The 21,869-nt window shown below is 32.8% G+C and overlaps 2 protein-coding genes across 4 annotated transcripts; both read left to right on the forward strand.

Annotated features, from left to right (window-relative positions):
* The first annotated feature begins 2,238 nt into the window (after nt 1-2,238).
* On the forward strand, nt 2,239-8,184 carry LOC142619362 (G-type lectin S-receptor-like serine/threonine-protein kinase RKS1). Of its 3 annotated transcripts, XM_075792447.1 has the most exons (7): nt 2,275-3,562; nt 4,708-4,836; nt 6,267-6,466; nt 6,672-6,882; nt 7,037-7,274; nt 7,514-7,664; nt 7,742-8,184. In XM_075792447.1, exons 1-7 carry the CDS (start codon nt 2,290-2,292, stop codon nt 8,042-8,044), a joined length of 2,505 nt encoding a protein of 834 aa, XP_075648562.1. In that variant the 5' UTR covers nt 2,275-2,289; the 3' UTR covers nt 8,045-8,184. The 3 variants fall into 3 exon arrangements, with proteins under 3 accessions (XP_075648560.1, XP_075648561.1, XP_075648562.1); XM_075792445.1 differs by lacking the exon at nt 4,708-4,836 and having other exon boundaries at nt 2,239-3,562; XM_075792446.1 differs by lacking the exon at nt 7,514-7,664 and having other exon boundaries at nt 2,239-3,562; nt 7,742-7,879.
* A 13,079-nt stretch (nt 8,185-21,263) lies between these two features.
* LOC142620744 (serine/threonine-protein phosphatase 7 long form homolog) lies at nt 21,264-21,732 on the forward strand. The gene is made up of 2 exons (XM_075794063.1): nt 21,264-21,543; nt 21,683-21,732. Exons 1-2 carry the CDS (start codon nt 21,264-21,266, stop codon nt 21,730-21,732), a joined length of 330 nt encoding a protein of 109 aa, XP_075650178.1.
* The last annotated feature ends 137 nt before the right edge of the window (nt 21,733-21,869 follow it).

The raw sequence follows: 21,869 nt of genomic DNA on the forward strand, positions 1-21,869 counted from the left end.
TAAAATAAATTAATGTAAACTTTTGGGTAACTGTAAAAAAATCTTAATGAAAGAGGTAAAAAAATGCTAAATACAAAATTAGAGCATCACTTGGCAATACCTTATGCCCTCCCACATGAGATCTCTGCATATATATATATATATATATATATATATATATATATATATATATATTGATGATTATTCCTTAATAACTCCTAATCACTAATCAACATGAGTCTCAAAAAATTTTGTGATAGGACTTTATCATACGTACAAAATAAGCATAAATTTTTTTATCTTTATTTAAAAAAAAAAAAAAGGATTTTGCTATTGTGTTCATCCTAATAAGAATTTAAGCATAGATTAAATTTTCATTATTTTTGACAATTTTTCTTTGATTCCTTTATAATTTATATATTGTGTTGGTTTAAATAAATTTTTTCTCAAGTTTTTAGAGGATGGACTTTAGATAAGATGTTCAACTTTTATACGCCAAGCATGGATTGTATGTCTTGTACTTGGAACAAATAGAGATAAGATATTAAGAATATGGTCCATTTTGGTTGGCATTTTCTTGATTTGTCTAGACATCAATTTTGTCTCTTGCCAAAAGTCCAACTTATTTTAGGTGGAAGTTTCCTTGATTATTACTTGTATACAAAATTCCAGGATCATTACATTGGAATAAGTCCTTGATGATTATTCCTTAATAACTCCTAATCACTAATCAACATGAGTCTCAAAAAACTTTGTGATAGGACTTTATCATACGTACAAAATAAGAATAGATTTTTTTATCTTTATTTAAAAAAAAAAAAAAGGATTTTGCTATTGTATTCATCCTTATAAGAATTTAAGCATAGATTAAATTTTCATTATTTTTGACAATTTTTCTTTGATTCCTTTATAATTTATATATTGTGTTGGTTTAAATAAATTTTTTCTCAAGCTTTTAGAGGATGGACTTTAGATAAGATGTTCAACTTTTATACGCCAAGCATGGATTGTATGTCTTGTACTTGGAACAAATAGAGATAAGATATTAAGAATATGGTCCATTTTGGTTGGCATTTTGTATGTCTTGTACTTGGAACAAATAGAGATAAGATATTAAGAATATGGTCCATTTTGGTTGGCATTTTCTTGATTTGTCTAGACATCAATTTTGTCTCTTGCCAAAAGTCCGACTTATTTTGGGTGGAAGTTTCCTTGATTATTACTTGTATACAAAATTCCAGGACCATTACATTGGAATAAGTCCTTTACTAACCTAACCAATTGCAATAGGATGAAATTTCTTCCCATCCACACTAAATGTTGTGCACACTTCAAGACAGGGTGGTCACATTCGGCGCCTCCCCCGACTGTTAGCAATAAATAATCACTATTTAAAGAACCCAATAATTACCACTGCGTACCCTTAGCACAATGGTCACTCCACAATTATAAATGTTTGTAAGGTGAATGGTCACTCCACAATTATAAATGTCTGTAAGGTGTGGGGGGCAAGAGACAAAGTTCAAATTTTTAGGAGAGAGTTTCACTCATATACATTTAGATTAGACTAGAGTAGAATTTCTATATTGTTTAAAAATAAATAAATAAACCCTTCATTAATCAATGTACATCTGAGTTCTAGGGCCAAAAATTGTTTACCTAGACATAAATTTAAGTTGCCAAAGAAGACCAAAGTTTTTGTCAAGTATCTTTCACTTAGCAAAACTATCAACACTTAAAAATGCACCATTTTGTGTCACAACTCGCCACATGGCGAGTTGTGATTGGTAGATGTATGATTGTGGGTCATGTAGGGACACACTTCCACCACTTACAACTTGTCACGTAGCGAGTTATAGCACAAAATTGTGCATTTTTTATGTCACTATAGCATTAGTCATCTTTCACTAATGTGAACGGGTTTCCAAGGTAAACGTTATTTGAATGTCTGGGTCCTTGACAAGTGGACGACAACTTGCATACGTCAAATAACTCATTTAACTTTAGGGTCATGCTAACGAATGCACTTAGGGCATTGGTTAACAATCCAATTTAGGAAAGTTTTGACATAATTTTTATGGGAAATGAAAAAAATTGTCAAAATATTAGTTGTTTTATTTTCTTTTCCTATAAAAACTTTATTTAAATGAATTATTAACCAATGCCCTAAGGGTATTCATTAGCATTTCCCTTAACTTTATTTATAAAAGAAGAACAATTGATTTTTTTTATATGGCTCTCAATCTCTCTATAGTCTATACTAGCCAGTCAGCCATAAGTCCTATTGATGTACTCTTCATCAGAAAAAAAATGATGAATCCTGCTAAAGGGAATACATCATTGCTTCTTCTCTCCCTTCTTCTTCTTTGCCCAATCTGCACTTCCCTTGACAACATAACACCAGACCAACCCCTCAAGGATGATGGTCAACATCTACTCTCAAACCAGAAAACATTTGCACTTGGGTTTTTCAACCCCGGCAGTACCAGTCATCGCTATGTTGGAATTTGGTATAACCAAATCACCGTACAAACCATTGTGTGGGTTGCAAACAGAGACACTCCTCTCAATGATACCTCCGGAGTCCTCTCCATCAACGGTAAGGGAAACCTTGTACTCCACACCCAAAACCAAACCACTCCTATTTGGTTCACCAATGTTTCTTTTTCTGTCTCATCCACAAATAATTCTATGGCTAAGCTCTTAGATATAGGAAATCTTATTTTGGTTCAACAAGACAGCCAACATGTTGCATGGCAAAGTTTTGATTATCCCACCAATACTATACTTTCGTTTATGAAACTTGGGCTGGACCGGCAAACCGGGTTGAACCGGATCCTAACATCTTGGAAGTCCAAAGATGACCCGGGAAATGGCAACTACTCTTATCAAATGGTTACAACTGGGTACCCTCAAGCATACTTATACATGGGTAGGACTATATTATGGCGTGCTGGATCTTGGACTGGCATAAGATGGAGCGGAATACCCAAAATGACAGCAAATTACTTCAATGTTAGCTTTGTGAATAATCAAGAAGAAACCACCATTATGTTCGGTACATTTCCAAATTCAACAGACCCCAAAGTTAGTATTAAAATGGTGGTGGATGAATCAGGAATTGTGCGTCGGTCCTTATGGCAGGAGACTACATGGGTCGAATATTGGTCCGCCCCACAAGAGTTATGTGATAAGTATTTGAATTGCGGTCCAAATAGTTATTGTGACCCACACAGTTTGGTCAATTTTGAGTGCAAGTGCTTTCCTGGATTTAAACCCAAGTCATCTCGTGATTGCATGAGGGAAAACCAAGGAGTGTCCATGTGCAACAATGGAGAAGGGTTCGTGAAGTTGGCACATATAAAGGTGCCGGATACTTCAATAGCACATGCAGACATGAGTTTGAGTATGAAAGAGTGTGAGCAAAAGTGTTTGAGGAATTGTTCTTGTATTGCTTACGCAAGTGCAAATGAGAGTGAGGGAGGGATTGGTTGCTTGACATGGCAAGGGGACCTGGTGGATGCAAGAACATATCCTGATGTAGGACAAGATTTATACATACGTGTGGATGCAGTTGTATTAGGTACTCTTTCATCTTTTATCTGTAAAATTTTGGAAAAATATTTTACGAAAATACACAGTACCTTCTCTCATCCCATTTAATGGCTAGGTCACCGGTTCGGTGAGCTAGGCAAACGATGTTGGTACTTTGGTGGTTGGAGCCACCACTCCGATGATCGGAGCCAACATTCTGGTGGCTAAAGCCATCACTCTAGCAGCAAATGCTAGTAGTCTGGTCACTGAAGCAGCGTGTCAGAGGTTCGATAACCAAAGCCACCATTCCAGTGACCAAAGACACTGCTCTAGTGGTAGTTGCCTAATCTTGGTTGTTTGCTAGAAAAAAAATTATTTGGCATGCTAAACACCTAAAAATCATATTTGTTTTACTTCAAAACAAATAGAGCATTAGTGAAGATTCATGTCTATTGTATTATTTTAGTCAGACGTTTATACAGAATACTAATCCAACATATAATTTTCCCTATGGTATTTACTTTAAAGTTGGTTTAGATCAAAATATTGAAAAATGGTTTTCTCCATTTAAAATAGATCCATTTCAAATTATATAGTACAAATCTAAACGAGTATTACGTTCAATATGGGAAAGAATTTATATATGGTTTTGTTAAATTATCTAAATATATCAAATTTTCACAATGTATACCTTATCTATTTCATAATAGTTCAAAACTCATACAATGTGTGGAGAAGTAAAAATTATTTAAGAGTTGTGTACACCTAATAACACAAGATTTCTACAATTATATTCATCACTCGTAGTTGGTCCTCCTACTATGTAATACATGTTTTATTTGACTTTTTTTTTTTTTTTTTATTGTTACAATAATGGGGGAGGGAAGATTTGAATTATGATTCTACTTATATTAATAAGAAACGCACTTGTTGTTTGACATTGTTGTTAGGTTTGCAATTTTTGTTTTTTGTTTCTTCTTTTAACATATTTTCGGCCTCAAAAAAAGAGAATCACATCTGGCACTTGACATTGTTGTGAGAACAAAAATAATAAAATCACATGTTCTCCTTAAACCCATTGTTTCATCCCTACTCTCATTTTCCTGCAAAAATTGCATCAATAATAACTATTTATGTTCAATCAACTTCTCAAATATATGATGTCATTTGAATAATTTATTTTTTTTTACTCAGCTCAATATGCTAAGAAAAATGGTCTTACTCAGAAAAAGAGGATACTAGCAATTCTGGGAGTTTTGGTTGCTATAATGTTTCTTCTTGTAGTCCCAGTTGTGTATTGTTTTGTAATGAAGAAGAAGAAAGGTAAGGAAGTTTAGAGCAATTTTTTTTGTTTTAAAAACTATTTCTATATTTCTAAGGCCAGTGAACAAATGCTCCCAAGATTGCTCCAACACTAGGTTTCATAATTTATAAAAGAACAGCCAGAATTCATAGATCAAGAAAAAATTGAATAAAATGGGATGGAACTTAATTTATTTTTTAAAGCGTAGAAGTTGATAAAAGAAAAATGAAAAAGAACTTGACATATTTTGTTATTATACTCATAATCATTTCTTTGGATCCAAAGAAGGTATACTAAAGCAGCCAAGGAAAATTTTCAAATGCTTCTTACACAAATGTCAAACTCATAAGAAAAAACACTCGAAGACAACATGATCACAAATTCCATTTGACTTTCTACACAAAACATACATGAGCATCGTTGTACCCCATTTTACAAGACTTTCTTGGGAAGGCAACTTGTCCTTCACTGCCAGCTAAAATATGAAGGACTTGTTGGGAAAAGTTGCTTTAGACTATACCAGTTTCTACCACTCATTGAGACATACATGTTTCTTATTTAATTCTACTATGAATTGCAATCCGTCCTTCACTGCTTGTTAAAGACAGGGTATTAAGGAATGCTTAGAAGCAACTGCTTTAGATCATACCACTTTCCACCATTCAGCTGTATCCATCTTGTTTCTTATTTCACTTTAGGTTAAAATCCATGTGACTTTTCCATATTTAGATGAAATCCAATACATTGAGTTGTCTTAAAGTCTGTTTGGGATCTGTTTATTTTGCTGAAATTGAAAACTTTTTGCAGAAAGAACTGTAGATAAAGGTAAAAATTAGCTAGAATAATACAGTGTGACTCATAAATAGTACCAAAAAGTGCAGTGAGACCCATGAATAGTAGGCAAAAATAATCTTTGCCAAATGGACACTTAGCTAACTTTAATTAATGAAAATAAGCTTGTAGGGTAGTATCTTTTGATCTGATTGGTTTCCCAGGCTACTGCATTTCTTTCAAAAAGCTGGATACTTATGCAAACTCAGAAATTGCAGTGTCATACACCACCTTGTGGACAAAGTTGGGGTTAAAAACACCTTCCAGGTGTCAATTATCATGCCATATGGATAATTTTTTCACCCTTTCAACTATAAGCTTGATGAAAAGCCCAACCAATTCCCTGACATTTTAAGATTTTCTCCAGTCCCATCAGCGGACCAGAGGAACTTTCATCTCCCATAAGTACTAACCTCTAAGAAAAGTGCATTTTAACCAAATGGGATTTCCTGTCAATGATAAATAGAAAATTTCAATTTCAATTTTTCCTTTAATTTTCCACTATTTCATTCTTTTATTTTAGTGTGTTTCTCTGTTTTGTTAAACTAGGCTTTTGTTTGAGAATTCCTAATTGGACAAATATGGTTACTAGCATTATTAATTCCTTTTTTTATGACAGAGAATAGGCATAGCACATATTCATATAGTGCTGACTCCACTTTACCATACTTCGAAGACTCTCCAAGTAGAAGGGACCTTGATGGAACTAGAAGAAATTCAAATTTGCCATTGTTTGATCTAAGAACCATTATTGCAGCTACAGATAACTTCTCTATTGCTAACAAGCTTGGCCAAGGTGGTTTTGGCCCAGTTTATAAGGTAGTCTCATCGAACAAGTCCCATAATTTTCACAATCTCATTTCAAGTGTGTTTATGCATCAGAAATTCCATCTTGAATGTTTACGGGTACTCGTTGAGTATGAATTTGTGGTGTGCAATTGGGCTTCCCCAAATAATTCACCAAGTTGAGTTTCTTTTAACAATTGTGCACTATGACAAAATGATATTTGGACTTTAATTGTAGGGTTTGCTACAAAATGGACTGGAAATAGCAGTAAAAAGACTATCAAAATGCTCTGGACAAGGAATAGAACAATTCAAAACAGAAGTTGCACTAATTGCTAAACTCCAACATAGAAACCTTGTGAGAATTTTAGGTTGTTGCATTCACAAAGAAGAGAAGATGTTGATCTATGAGTACTTGCCAAATAAAAGCTTGGACTCTTTCATTTTTGGTATGTCTTCTATTTCACATTAACCTCACTCATCATTGCTAGAAAATGATCTTCCCATTACAAACATATCAGTTCCAAGTAGCAAGATTTCATACCTATGTAAAAAAGAAAGAATGCAATGCAATCTAATCCAAGTTCTCATTTCTTCATTTAGATGAAACAAAAAGGTCATGTTTAGATTGGGGAAAGCGATTTGAGATTATTTGCGGAATTGCTCGAGGGATCTTATATCTTCATCAAGATTCAAGGTTAAGAATTATCCATAGAGATTTAAAGGCTAGCAATGTTCTACTTGACAATGCATTAAATCCAAAAATTTCGGATTTTGGTATGGCTAGAATTGTTGGAGGGGACCAAATTGAAGCTAATACAAATTGCGTTGTTGGAACATAGTAAGTATGGTAGAAAACAAACATATACATTTTTAACCGATTACTTGACTGCCTTTTTTACATCGAAGGAGAGTACAAACTACAAGCCTTCGTAAGAAAAAAATATTAAGGATATCTTTGCAATTCGTTTTCATATTGTGTTACTTCAAATTTTACATGTATGTTAGTGCCCAAAGGCCTTTTTTTTTTATCATTTTATGTTGGGGCTCAATATCTTCATTTTCATTGTGCTATGACAGTGGTTATATGTCACCTGAGTATGCAATGCAAGGATTATTTTCAATAAAGTCTGATATATATAGCTTTGGGGTATTGCTACTAGAGATCGTTACCGGTAAAAAGAACAGTACTCACCATCATGATGGCCCTTCCTCAAATTTGATTGGACATGTAAGTACATGTGTAAACAATGACTACAAAATTAAGCTTATATTGTTGAGCCTAATATGATTAATATCTTTTCTCAGGTTTGGGACCTATGGAAAGAAGACAATTCCATGAAAATAGTCGACCCGTTACTAGATGAGACATACCCTGCTAATGAAATTTCAAGATGCATTCAAATTGGACTTTTGTGCGTGCAAGAACATGCAACAGACCGGCCAACCATGCCAACTGTTGTTTTCATGTTGGGTAATGACACTCATCTTCCTTCTCCAAAACGACCTGCATTTATTTTGATGGGTACTAATAATAGTACTGACAGATCAACTAGTGCAGCATCTAATTCTATAAATGAAATAACACTTTCTAAAATTGGTGGTCGTTAAAACGCCAAACTATTTGTAGCAAGTGTATTAATATTCCATTACAATGTAGGATTGAGTTACTCTAAGTCTACTCTACATTACAATTTTTTTTGTATGAACAATTGAACATAATGTATGCACTGTAAAATTATTACAAAAAAAGAAGATAATATGTAATATTACAAAAACTGTTATTGTCCAAAACTTGTGATGAAATCACTTCCATCTCCTTTAGCTTTTTCTTTCAAGTGGTTTCTGAAATCAATATACAAAAAGTTAACTACGTATATATGTTCTGTGGAGATAACTTCATTGGTTTTCAGAACAAGATGTCCAAATTTACAAAGATCTTTTCTTTTGGTGTGAATTTTACTAAGTTTAACCATGAAGATTTAATAGAGGAACGCTAAATGCATAATACTAAAATTTGATTTGGATTTCTGGGTGTTTTACTCAAAACGGAACCATTGTATTTATAAATTGTGCAAAGCCTATTGATATGCTTGGGTATGGCTATTTTTTAACTTAAAAGAACACTTTAACCAAGATAATATGACAAAATAAGTTAGAACAACAGTTTATAACTTTGATGGCAGATCCTCTTGTATAGCAAGGAGAAGTGTGAAAAAATGGGTGACAAAAAGTTGTAATCATTTCTTCATTTTTGCTTAAATTTGGCCCAATTCTACTTTTGTGGTCACTTATATTTGTGAAGGTGCCTTATTGAGAGTGTGTGATTCTCTCCTTGGAGTTCACTTGGAAAAAAAAAAAAAAAAAAAAGGGTCAAACTAGTTTTCATAACATCAGCATCATATGGAACAAATTAATGTTATATTGCAAGACACAAGTGATGAATATGATTTCATAAAATATTATTATGTTAGACATCTACAAATTTTAAACAATTTGAATTTGTCAACTTGCTGCTCCTAGGTTTGCGATTTTATTTTATTTTTTTGGTGAAATGGGGATAGGTTTGTAAACATTTTAAGAAAAAGAGAAAATATCCATTGAGAGAATTTTAATATTTTTTGGGATGGTTCAACAAAACTATATATAATTTCTTTGCAACATGCATAAAATCTGGATGTTCTAGATGTGCTAAACATCCTATTCAAACCTTCATTTAGTTAAAAGGTAGAACTAAATATTATACAATGTTTTGTTTAAGACATTGTTTTAAATGATATTATGTTTAACATCTCGATGGAAATATAGGTGTATTCACAACCATTCTTAAGACCTTGCTATGATGATTTTGCTATCTTCAAAGCTCAAACAAGAAGTGATTCAGTGATGCCAATTTTTCTTTTCTTTTTTTAATTTTATTTATCAATGTGAATTACACTATGTCAGGTAATAAAAAAAGAATGCAAGTAACCCCAATACTTTTTTTTTTTTTTTTTGTGTAGAACCCAAATACAAATGTAGCCTGCTTTCCAAGCCCATCTCGAAGAATGGGCTTAGATACTAAAAATGGGCTTCTAAAAGGTGCTACCATACCATACACGTAATCATGTATAACACTATTTCACAATATGCAGCTAGATGTTTGGATTTTACATTTTAAATTGCAAAATATATCTTTAAGGATGTTTGGATTTTATACCTTGAAGTTTGAGAATTTAGATTTTACCCCTAACGTTATATGCCATTTGATTAGCAACCCCTATGTTAAGTTTATACTGATGTGTTTGTTAAGTGACACATAAGATCATGATGTGTATCTATCGATTCAATCAAATCATGACACATGGATTTCACTATTTTATGTCATATGAATAGCCAAAATAAAAATAAACTTTAATTATTAAAATGAATTCTTTAAAATTCAAAATTGCAAAAACTAAATAAAATAAATAAAAAACTAAAATAATACAATTTTTTTTTCTTTAGATTTGTACCTAAAATAAAGGAAAGAAACCAATTCTTGTTTCTTAGATCAATCCTTGATCTAGACCTTAAAAATACAATCCTTCCTTTATGAGTCACCTTTAGGCAACTTAAAAAAAAAAAAAAAAAACCCTTAACATCAAACATATTTGTTTGATCTGGACCTCAGATTTCACAACCCATGTTCCTGAGTTTGTAGATTTCAAGTTGTGCTGGGTACCCTTGCTTGTCATCGCTCTTCACCACTTTGTACACATTAGTTTTTTTTTTTTTAATTTTAATTTGATGAAAATAAATATTTTTTATTTTAATAATTAAAGTTTTGTTTTGCTATTTATACAACGTGGAATAGAGAATACCATGTGTCGCGATATGATTTGATCAATCAATGCACACCATAACTTTACATGTCACTTAACGGACCATTGTGTTAGATTCGGATGGGGTCTAGTGGGTTAGGAAGGAAAAGAGAGATACTCATCAATTTGGTTAATGAATTTGCAGGTTCGTATAGTTAGTGTCGGAACTTCTTCAGAAAGAAGTATTCTTGGTAGATTCCATTTACAAATCAAAAGAACCAATGTCATATCTTAAAGCGGTTTACTTCCTTCGTCCCACTTCAGAGAATATCCAGCAATTGCGGCAACAGCTAGCTCTGAAAAATCATATTCAACTCAACTTATGGAATCTATCATAATTGAAATGGGAAGAAAAATTGGGAAAAAAGGGTAAGCTTATAGTATCTTTAGCATGTCATTTAAAATATATATAAAAAAAATGGATTATGTTATTTACCCAATGCTCAAATATGGTGGCGAAATGAATTTACAAATTCTAATTTGTTAAAATATATATTAAAAAAATGATACCAGTAAAAAAAAAATTTGTTAAAATATAAAAAAATGATGGCCTGGTGAAAGAAGTCTTACACATTGGAACTAATAATAAACTTGAGTGGCTCCACTGACAGCAACTGCATTACTAGCTCCGTTTCTTACTATGTAAAGCATTTTCCTGACAAAAAAATTTTTTACACAATATTTTCAAGGAAAATAAATTGTTTTATTTTTTGAGATCCTAAATTTTTTTTTCTACTATTTGGTTGCACAAAATCTAAGGTTGCACAAAATCTCTGTTAAAACCAACAAATAGTTAGTAGGCAGTGGTGGGAGGAGCTTCTGTATATATATATTTTGGGGGGGTGGGAGGGGGGAGCTTCTGAATATTTTGTGTGTGCATAACTGGTATTGAAACTTTTGCTATTACATATATTTTGATCATGTTTTGTGGTGAATTATATTATTAGGGAGAATCTTTTGCTTTTATTAATTGGTGTTGTGTCCAATTATGCTCCTGTGGACCTTGGTCTTCTCGATTCAGTCGAGTCATCTTCCAAATTACACTATCTTTGCTTGCTTTGCCTGAACACAAACACAAACAATCTTTCATATAACCAAGCTGTTAGTAGATTGGCATCAAAATGTACTTGCTGATGCTTTATACTTGTTAATGAAGGATGGGTGTGATCAGTTTAAAATTTTAAATAGTGAGCTACAAGTTCTTAAACCCTTAAACTCTGTTGTGGGAATATCAGACCATTCCAGTGGCCAAAGACACTGCTCTAGCGGTAGTTGCCTAATCTTGGTTGTTTGCTTGAAAAATATTATTTGCCATACTAAACACATAAAAATCATATTTGTTTTACTTCAAAACAAATAAAGCGTTAGTGAATATTCATGTCTATTGTATTATTTTAGTCCGAAATTTATACAGAATACTAATCCAAGGTATAATTTTCCCTATGACATTTACTTTAAAGTTGACTTAGGTCAAATTATTGAAAAATGGTTTTCTCCATTTAAAATAGATCCATTTCAAATTATATAGTACAAATCTAAACGAGTATTACATTCCATATGGGAAAGAATTTATATATGGTTTTGTTAAATTATCTAAAAATATCAAAATTTTCACAATGTCTAACTTATCTATTTCATAATAATTCAAAACTCATACAATGTGTGGAAAAGTAAAAATTATTCAAGAGTTGTATACACCTAATAACACAAGATTTCTACAACTATATTCATCACTCGTAGTTGGTCCTCCTACTATGTAATACTTGTTTTATTTGACTTTTTTTTTTTTTTAGTTACAATAATGGGGAAGGGAAGATTTGAATTATGATTCTACTTATATTAATAAGAAACACTCTTGTTGTTTGACATTGTTATTAGGTTTGCAATTTTTGTCTTTTGTTTCTTCTTTTAACACATTTTCGGCTTCAAAAAAAGAGAATCACATATGGCACTTGACATCTCTGTGAGAACATGTTTGCTTTTTTTGTTTTGTTCTTTTGATACATTGGACCTCAAAAAGAGAATCTCATTTTCTCCTTTTTTTTTTTAATAATAAAATCACTTGTTCTGCTTAGACCCATTGTTTCATCCTTACTCTCATTTTCCTATAAAACTGCATCAATAATAACTATTTATGTTCAGTGAACTTCTCAGTTGAGCCGTGACCCACTTTTCAGCCCCCTTTTCTTTTCTTTTTTTCCTCTCTCTCTTTTATTTGTTCTGTTGCTCTTTTAAACTCCTTTTTAGTTGGTGACATCCCACTTTTCACCAAACCGTGTTCACTTTTCAAGCCCACTTTCTAGTGGTGATAGACTGATAGTTATCAGCAGCTTTTTTTTTTTGTTTTTTTTTTTTTTTTTTTTTTTTTTTTTTATCTTTTGCTTTTGTACTAGCCAACAGGCTATGAACGTGGCTCATATTATATTATTATTATTATTATTATTATTATTATACTTTTTTTCTTTTTCTTTTTTGTAGTATTGGCTTGATGCTGACCCTACATTATCACACTTTTTGAATCTAGCTGTCGTGTAGTATTGTCTAGTCTTAGCTGCCGTGCAGTCGCAAAACTTTTTATAAAGTAATTTTTTAGTTTCAACAAATATAATTGTAGAAAAATCTTATTATGTTGGACATCTACAAATTTTAAACAAATTTCAACTTTTCAATCTGCTGCTTATAGGTTTGCAATTTTTTTTTTTGGGGTGAAATGGGGATAGGTTTGGAAAAAAAAAATTAAGAAAAAAGAGAAGATAGCCATTCAGAAATTTTTATTTTTATTTTTTGGATGGTATAATGAAACTCTATATAATTACTTTGCATCATACATAGAATCTAGACGTTCTAGATGTGTAAAATATTCGAAAAGTGTTAGAAAATGAGAGACAGATAGCTATTATATCATGTTATAATAAGAAATTATTAAGAAGAATTTAAAAACCTAATTGGAATATCATCCTTTTCAAACCTTTATTGTCCTTTCTTTCTCATACTTTAAACAGAGTTTCCTGTACTTTCAAATTTTGGTGTGGGTAGAATCATTGAAGGTGACAAAATTGAAGCAAATACAAAATTGCCTCATTGGAACATAGTAAGTGTGGTAGAAAACAGAGATATATTTATACTTTCCAATCAATTACTTGCTACCAATTTTATATCTAAGAACAGTACAAGCTACAGGCCTTTGTAAGAAAAAAATATAAAGGATATTTTTTGTTGATCTTTTTCATCTTATGTTATTTCAATTGCTACAAGTTCTTAAACCCTTAAATTCTGTTGTAGGCATGTCAAATTCTCAGCATGCTCTCTCTATAGCATACACCCAAGGAGGAAAAAAAAAAAGAACTCCTTGATAGGGTCACTTCATTTATATATATATATATATATATTTTATGTATAAAAATCATATCATGTATGGTTTTAAACCGTCCAAAAAATTATAGATTTGAAGAAATTTTATAAATTTTTACTTAAATTAGAGAAGTACAGTAATTTATATCTTTTCCTTATCTGTTGGTAAATAGTATTACACATGTAACGACACACCTTAACAAATATTATCAATAAAAGTAATGAAGTTTGAAATATTTATCTACAAGTATAATATGAAAATTTTTTATATACGTTTAATTATAGAAAACATGTATTTTTCAATGTATTTTTGTTTGACATGATATATATATATATATATATATATATATATATATATATATATATATATTTAAAGGTACTTTAATAAGACACAACAAAGAATATATTATTATTTATTTATCATCATTAGTTTTTCACTTCAACCTTAGTGGTTGACTGTTCAGTTAAACAATCACTTTTTAGATGAATCTAATAACAATTATTCTACCACCACAACTTTTGCAATAAATGATGAAGTAGACTACAAATTTTTTTATTTTTTTATTGAAATAGATAGATAACGGAGGAGGTGATATAAAACACAACAAATGATATATAATTATTTATTTATTATCATTGAGTTTTCTCTTGAACCTAGTTGATTGTTGGCGGTTCCAGGATTTGTTTTTATTAAAAACTTAAATTAAAAAAAATTAATAATAATAAAACTTAAATATATTGACATCAAAAAAAAAAAAAAAAACTTGCAATTACATAAAGTTTTAAAATTTTTTTCACAAGTTTTTATATTTTGAAATCATTATATGATACAATAGCTTCACTATCAATGTTATCAACTATACCTTTTTCAATATACACAATTAAACAATTATTAAACTACTGATCTTCTTTTCAATTACCAACATATTGCCTAAATAAGTAACAATATAAACAAAATCCATTACCTTTTTGCAAAAATGTATCATATAAATCCAACAAATTCAACTAAAGACTAAAGAACGCACTAACAGATTAGCTATTTGAAATGTGTGCATTTTTTTTGAAAAAAAAATTAGCAATTTTAAAATACGCCATTGGAAAAGACAATTTAAAAAATCACAATTAAATATTTGATTTAGGCTTTTAGGCCAAATTTTTTTGTTTGGGCAATTTTTGAAAGTGCTATGTCCAAAACAGTTTTACAACACCTACACAACAAAGCCTAAGTGATAATTTTTTACTAGCTAGTTCTAATTTGAACATATCACTGAAATTATTTTTTTGTCCACAAGTAACAACCTATTACATAGAATTTATTACAAAAGTGTTACGAAAATATTGTGAACATAGCATTTCTTGTAATTTTTTGTTCAACATTCGACGAACCAAAATTTTGGAGAAGTTGAATTTAATGTTTAATGGTCTCAAATTGTAATTTAAGGTGTTCAAGTTTTTTTTAGGAGGGTCAAGTTTTTTTTTTAAGCGATTAATAACCCATATTAATTTAAAATTCAATTTTTTTAAGGTGTTTTTTTAATTAAAAAAAAAATTCAAGCCAAGGTGGTCACAGTTAGCGCCTCCCCCAACGGTTAGCAATAAACAATCACTATTTAAAGAATTCAATAATTATCATTGTGCACCCTTAGCACAATAGTCACTCCACAATTATAAACATTTGCAAAGTGAATGATCACTCCACAATTATAAATGTTTGCAAAGTGAATGGTCACTCCACAATTATAAATGTCTGTAAGGTGTGGGGGGCAAGAAAGAAAATTCAAGTTTTCAGGATTGAGTTTCACACATATACATTTAGATTAGGCTAAAATAAAATTTCTATTTTGTTTATAAATAAATAAAGGTGAAAATCACATTTTCATGGAATTCTGACTTTGATCCTTAACTTTTATTTTCACCGCTTTTAGTGATCATTAAAATAAAATAAAAAATATTATTAGACATTAAAAAAATGTCATGTTAGATCTAAAATAAAAAAAATTAATTTATTAATTTTAACTAAATAAAAAAATTAAAAACAGAATTAAATACCAAAAAACCCCCAAGTCCAAAATCAAAATCAAGCAAAACCCAGATGAAACCAGTAAGAAAAAACGCCAAAAATGACCTCCAAAACCCACTGGAAATCAACAAGCGAAAGCTATAGAAAAGTGAAACAAATCAAAAATTGGGCAGGAAAAAGAGAATCTCAACGGAATTGGAACTGCGTCGCCTTACACCGTTTCACTCAAAATCAAAATTTACCGTTCGGTTGGCTGGGTTATAACAAAGGCCATAGGTTCTGTTGGAATTTTTTTTTTAAATAACTATAAAATCAGAACTATATCATTAGTAAACGAAGGTTTGAAACAAATTTGGTTTCTAACAAATCGAGTCCAGAGAATTCGATTTTGGGCAAAGAAATCGAGTTCAATGGACTCGATTTGTTCATCTGCCAGCAGCTGACGTGGACAGGGAGGCCACGTCGGCCTAGAAATCGAGTCCATTGGACTCGAATTAAAAATGCAGTAAATCGAGTCCATTGAACTCGATTTCCTTGAAGCTTAATTCCACTTAATCCCTCAATTTCAAACACTCTCACCGTCTCTCTCAGTCTGACTCTGAAATCTCTCTCAGTCTCCACCGTCTCTCACTGTCAAGCTCTCAGTCTCTCCACCGTCTCTCCACCTCTCTCCACCGTCTCTCACTGTCAATCTCCCCGTCTCTCCACCGTCTCTCACTGTCAATCTCTCAGTCTCTCCCCCGTCTCTCCACCTCTCTCCACCGTCTCTCACTGTCAAATCTCTCGGTCTCCACCGGTTGTCCACCGTCTCTCCACCGTTTCTCCACCGGTTCTCCACTGTCTCTCCACCGTTTCTCCACCGGTTCTCCACCGTCTCCCACTGTCAAATCTCTCTCATTCTCCACCGTCTGTCAGTCACACCAGCATCTCTCAAACACTCTCCCACCGTCTCTCCACACACCCAAATCCGACCCAAAGACCCAAACCATCTCCATTGCAAGGTAAGTTTTTACTAATTTTCCCCTTCATTTTTCTGGTTCTTAATTTATTCTTGTGTTAATAAATGGTTGATTTTGTATTTACATAATTTAATTTTTACTATTAATTGGCTAATGAAATTTGAGGGCATTTGTTGAGGAGGAGGAGGATAATCTGTGCTATATGTTCAAAGTCCAGCAAGATTTGGTTTTTGCATATGTCCTAGTTTATGATTAGTTTTAGGGTTATTTTACAAAAGAAATACAGTTGATAAAAATTTGGATAAATAATTAATGAAGTAGATAATATATATATATATATATATATATATATATATATATATATATATATATAAGAATTTGTTTTTGTTGCATGTAATACTATAGGTGTTGAACAATTATTGTATCACAGTAAAATCGAGTCTAAAAAACTCGAAATGTTAGTTTGCTAATTAGTTTGAAAACGATGTTAACTAACGTTTATGTTTGAAAATGGGTGTCTTATGCCAATTTTCTCCAGGATTCCTTACTCCTTTTATCTTTCAAATGCCCATTTGGTACTTTTTTTTTCACTTTTTTTTTTTTTTGAAAATTTAGCACTATTAGTTTACCTTCTATATGTAAGATTAACATAAACAAATGCATGAACTTTGTATAATATTATACAATGTTATGCAAATGTGCACAATAAATGTAAACTAACAATTATCCATCCTCTTATTGGTTAAAAAATCACTCATTTTAAAAAAAATTGTAAAAAATAAATAAATAAACTACATCAATTTGAGGGCAAATGTGCACAATTATTGTTTATAATAGATTCTTTTATGGTTTTTCTGTAATTGTGCTTTTTTTAATTTAGAAACAATAATTGTGCTTGTTTCCTTCAAACTAATATAATGTTCATATGATGAACAACTTAATTAAGAATTATAATATAAACTAGAGACAAATATTTTAACCATACAATTAAATTAAATAGAAAATTATAGGGGATTATATAATTTACTAATGTTTTTAATAAAGGAGGGTCACTTGACACCAAGAGAATTTAGCTACTTAGGACAAATAACTTTGAGACAAAACTAGTGAAAATTAGCACCCTTGAAAATCATTATCATTATTATGATCATATTTGACACCATATTATCACACATTTTTAAGAGAGATTTCTCTAACAGGAGTTGCTTTTAGGCTCAACTAGTTTGATGGTGTAAGTGTGCATGGGATTTCAATTTCATAAATGAACTAGTTGAGGATTTTTCTTTGAAAAATTAACAGATAATATAGAAATTTACTTAATAGTTAACTAGCTATTCACATGGATGAGGTTAATACTTTTATGAAGTGTTTAAACACCTATCGTGCTTAGTCATGTCAGTTCATCAACTTGGAAAAGTTTGGGGGGGGGGGGGTTCCCTTCAAAGTAGTACACTAAAAATTTCTAAAGCAAGTTAAAAACCAATTGGCACTAATTAAGCTACATTATGGGGTCAAATATTAGGGGCTCCTTAAGTTAAAACTAGTGGTTGGAAAAGTAAAAAACTATCATAGGTAGGCTACACTTACTAAATTAGTGGCCTAGGCCACCCCAATTGATACTACATTAGCCTTTCAATCCCCAAAAGCATGTGTGAATATATGGATGTAATATTTAGGGGATTATGGTGTAAGTCAAAGAAAATAGTCCTCCAACCATCTCGTACCTTTGGTATGGTCATCCCTATGTAAGCTGTTGGTTGAAGGAGACAAGGGTTTAGGCTTTTTTTTCTTTACAAACAATATAGCAATGCTTGCCAAACTTGCTTGGTATGCTATCACGTAAGGATAACTCGTGTTAGAATCCTATTAGCAAAATATAGGTTGGGAAGTAACTAGTTGAGGAAAAGTTCAACAAAGAAAGCACCATGGATGTGGAGAAGTTTGGAGAGGGTTAAGTCATTGTTGTCAAAAGGAACTTACCGCCTAGTTCGGAATGGGGACCTAGTTTGGGAGGATCACATCAATGGAATTCATATTTATTAGACCATAGTAATTAATTACTTAATATGCGTTATTCCTAAGTCATAAGCCATAGTGAATTTGTTAAATTAGCAATAATTTATCCAATTTTTGCACACAATGAAGAACTCTACAAGTAGAAATGATGGGGACAGATCGGTACCCACAATAGAGCTAAGATAGGGAACTGCACTGTGCAGTCCATCGGGCATAGCCTCCAGGAGAAGAAACAATGGCTACTTGATGGTAGGCATACAGTCATATAAATACATGACATGTTATATACTTGCAATGTGTTCTGTTCAGTCCCCAAATATTGACTGTACTGAAAAAACAAAGTAGGAAAGACAGGAGAAAAGAATTCCATCTCCCCCCCCCCTAGCGGATAAGCAATGTAAATTTTATTCAACTAAGAAAAAAAAAAGTCATCCAATTAAGTACACAAATTACATCCTGTATACACCTGGGGACCAATACAATGAAGTACACAAATTACAAGCATCCATCAACTAAAATCTATTCCGATAACATTTTATAGAGGAAAAGAATTCCAGCTTTACTTGCCAACTTTACTGCAATCATAAACTTTGGGTTGGTTCTATCTTCTATTCAAAAAAATAAAAATAAAAGAACAAACTATGGGCTGAATTAATCATGCCATTTTGGAAGAGTAGGCATAATTTAATGGGACACGTTTCAGATCTTTAGAAACAGCAGAATACTACCAACAAATTTGGTCATGCCAAAAAAATATCCTGGTAATATCTGCTAGAAATTCCTTGTATGTATTTGTTTGTGGGAAATGAGACTTGGGGACGGATTTACTTTAAAGAAATCATGCTAACTTCAAAGATATAAAGCTTTAGGCAATTGATGCATTTTCTTCTAATTTAATATGTAGTATGGCTGCCGTTGCTGGGGTGGATGATGAGTTCGGTCCTGGTCCCAGGGTTCCTTCGGTGTTAAGGTTTCTAACAGAACATCGATCATCTGCTGTTTGGGAAGGCCAGGTAAAATTAAAATCGACGACCTGCTAAATTTCTATATTCTTTTCTTATCCTTTGACATTATGTTGATTTTTCTTTTTTTTCATTTCTAAAATCCTAAGTTTGTCAATGGTATCACTAGCTTTGAATGCATAGTAATGCTCTTGCAAAATGGTCTCTAAATAATTATCTACCTCTTATCATTTTCATTTTAGGTTATACTCCTGATTTTGTTGATGTAATTCTTCTTGAGCATAACCTTAATCTTGATATATAGCTTTTGTATTTTTGGTTTTTGTATAAAAAAATAAGAAGACTACAAACCCTTCATTAAATAAGTTGTCATAAACTCATGGAAATTCCAATTGAAGAACTTATAGTCTATTTTCCCAACAATAGCTACAATCATTTATACAAAGGTTATGGCATATTACATCTCATCACCATGGTTCTATCATGTGTAGGATCCGGGGGTATTGAAATGTCGTGGTCGTAATGAGGAGTTTCGAAAACGAAGCCCGATGGTGGATGATCGCGTCCTCGACATTGTCAAGAGAATTGGATTAGAGGGGCTGTATAGGACTCCATTTAGAGAGCTTGACCATAATTTGATAACGGCCTTTGTTGAGCGATGGCGGCCTGAAACCCACACCTTCCACCTTCCACATGGTGAGATGACGATCACATTACAAGACGTGGAGGTTCTGTTGGGGATTCCAATCGATGGTGAGGCAATTGTTGGAACTTGTGCCTTGAAATGGGCTGTTGAATGTCAAGAAATGCTTGGAATTGTTACTAATTCCATGGTGCTTAAAGGACAGAGGATCCAAATCAAGAAGCTACTTGAAAAAATTGACCAAGGGTTGCCCGATGGTGCAGAAGAGGTTGTTGTGCATCAGTATGCACGGTGTTATATTCTAGCACTCCTAGGGGACACAATTTTCGCTGACAAGTCTGGCGATAGGGTGCATACGATGTGGTTGCAGATGTTGAGGGACCTTCACAATCCACCTCGGTACAGTTGGGGGAGCGCTTGCCTTGCATGGTTGTACAGAGAGTTATGCAGGGCAACCAACAAAAACGCTAGTCAGATTGGTGGGGCCTTAATACTCGTTCAATATTGGGCATGGTCCAGATTCCCTTTCTTGTGCCCAAGGATGGACCTCCCACCAGATGGTGCATATGGCCCACCATTACCATCTTCGCCATTGTCTATTAAGTAAGTCTCTTCCTTGACCGATTCTCTCTATTTTTTTGGATCCATCATTTTAAACGATATGACACATTGAACTTAGCATTATTCAACATACATATCCTTTTTCTTTTTTATTACATTGCATATTTGGTAGATATTGATTTCCTCTTTCTTCATTGTAGATTGGTTTGGGTCGTGAGCACGAAGAATAGCCCCGCCGAAATCTGTTTGGTTCGGTACCGTCAGCTTCTAGATTCTATGTATCCCAACCAGGTATCCAAATTGTGTTTCTTGTAATGTTATCTTAGTCTATACTGTTATAACTGTAAAATATGTCAATTCAAAATAATGGAACATTGCATAATGTGCTGCGCTTTTTTTTTACTACAACAGGTGGTGTGGCAACCATATGAAGCCAAATTAGGCCACCCGCCCGCGTTCGTGTAGCGGGACGGGACATGTGGACGGCGACGGTGCCGCTTGTATGTTTCTGGCTAGTAGAGAAACATACACCGGATCATGTTCTTCGTCAGTTTGGGATGGTGCAAGAAATTCCCGAAGATGTTGATACTGACGATGCCCTTCATAAGATAGACTTGAGGGGGAAGATTGAAGTGGATTGGAGGGTCAGACATTTTAGCCACATCCAAGTATGGAATACGAGAGCACAGAAACTATGTCATGGAGCACGACTAGAGGGTGCTATGTCGAGTGTTCATCCATACTTCGGCTGGTATGGTAAAGTCACATGGAGGTTTGTCGACCACACTAGCGCCTCTCTCCTTATTACGGTAATCGCTTTGACCTTTCTTTCCAAATTTTGTTGCGTATTACCATTTTTGCGTTAGGTGTACTAATTGTATTACAAAAATTGCAGGTCGCCATGCACAAGCAGATGTTGATGCGTTATGTAGTAGACAGTCCTGAGCACAAGCTGATTACAGCTATGCTGAAGGAAGTGGATCGCCTTCACCGTCTAGCTGCCCATCTTCCCTTGGAAGATGCGGATACAGCAAATCCAGAACTGCCAGAACATAATGCACGACCAAGCACGAGCTCAACTC

This window comes from Castanea sativa, chromosome 12 (genome assembly GCF_040712315.1).
Source record: "Castanea sativa cultivar Marrone di Chiusa Pesio chromosome 12, ASM4071231v1".
Taxonomy (NCBI): Eukaryota; Viridiplantae; Streptophyta; class Magnoliopsida; order Fagales; family Fagaceae; genus Castanea; species Castanea sativa.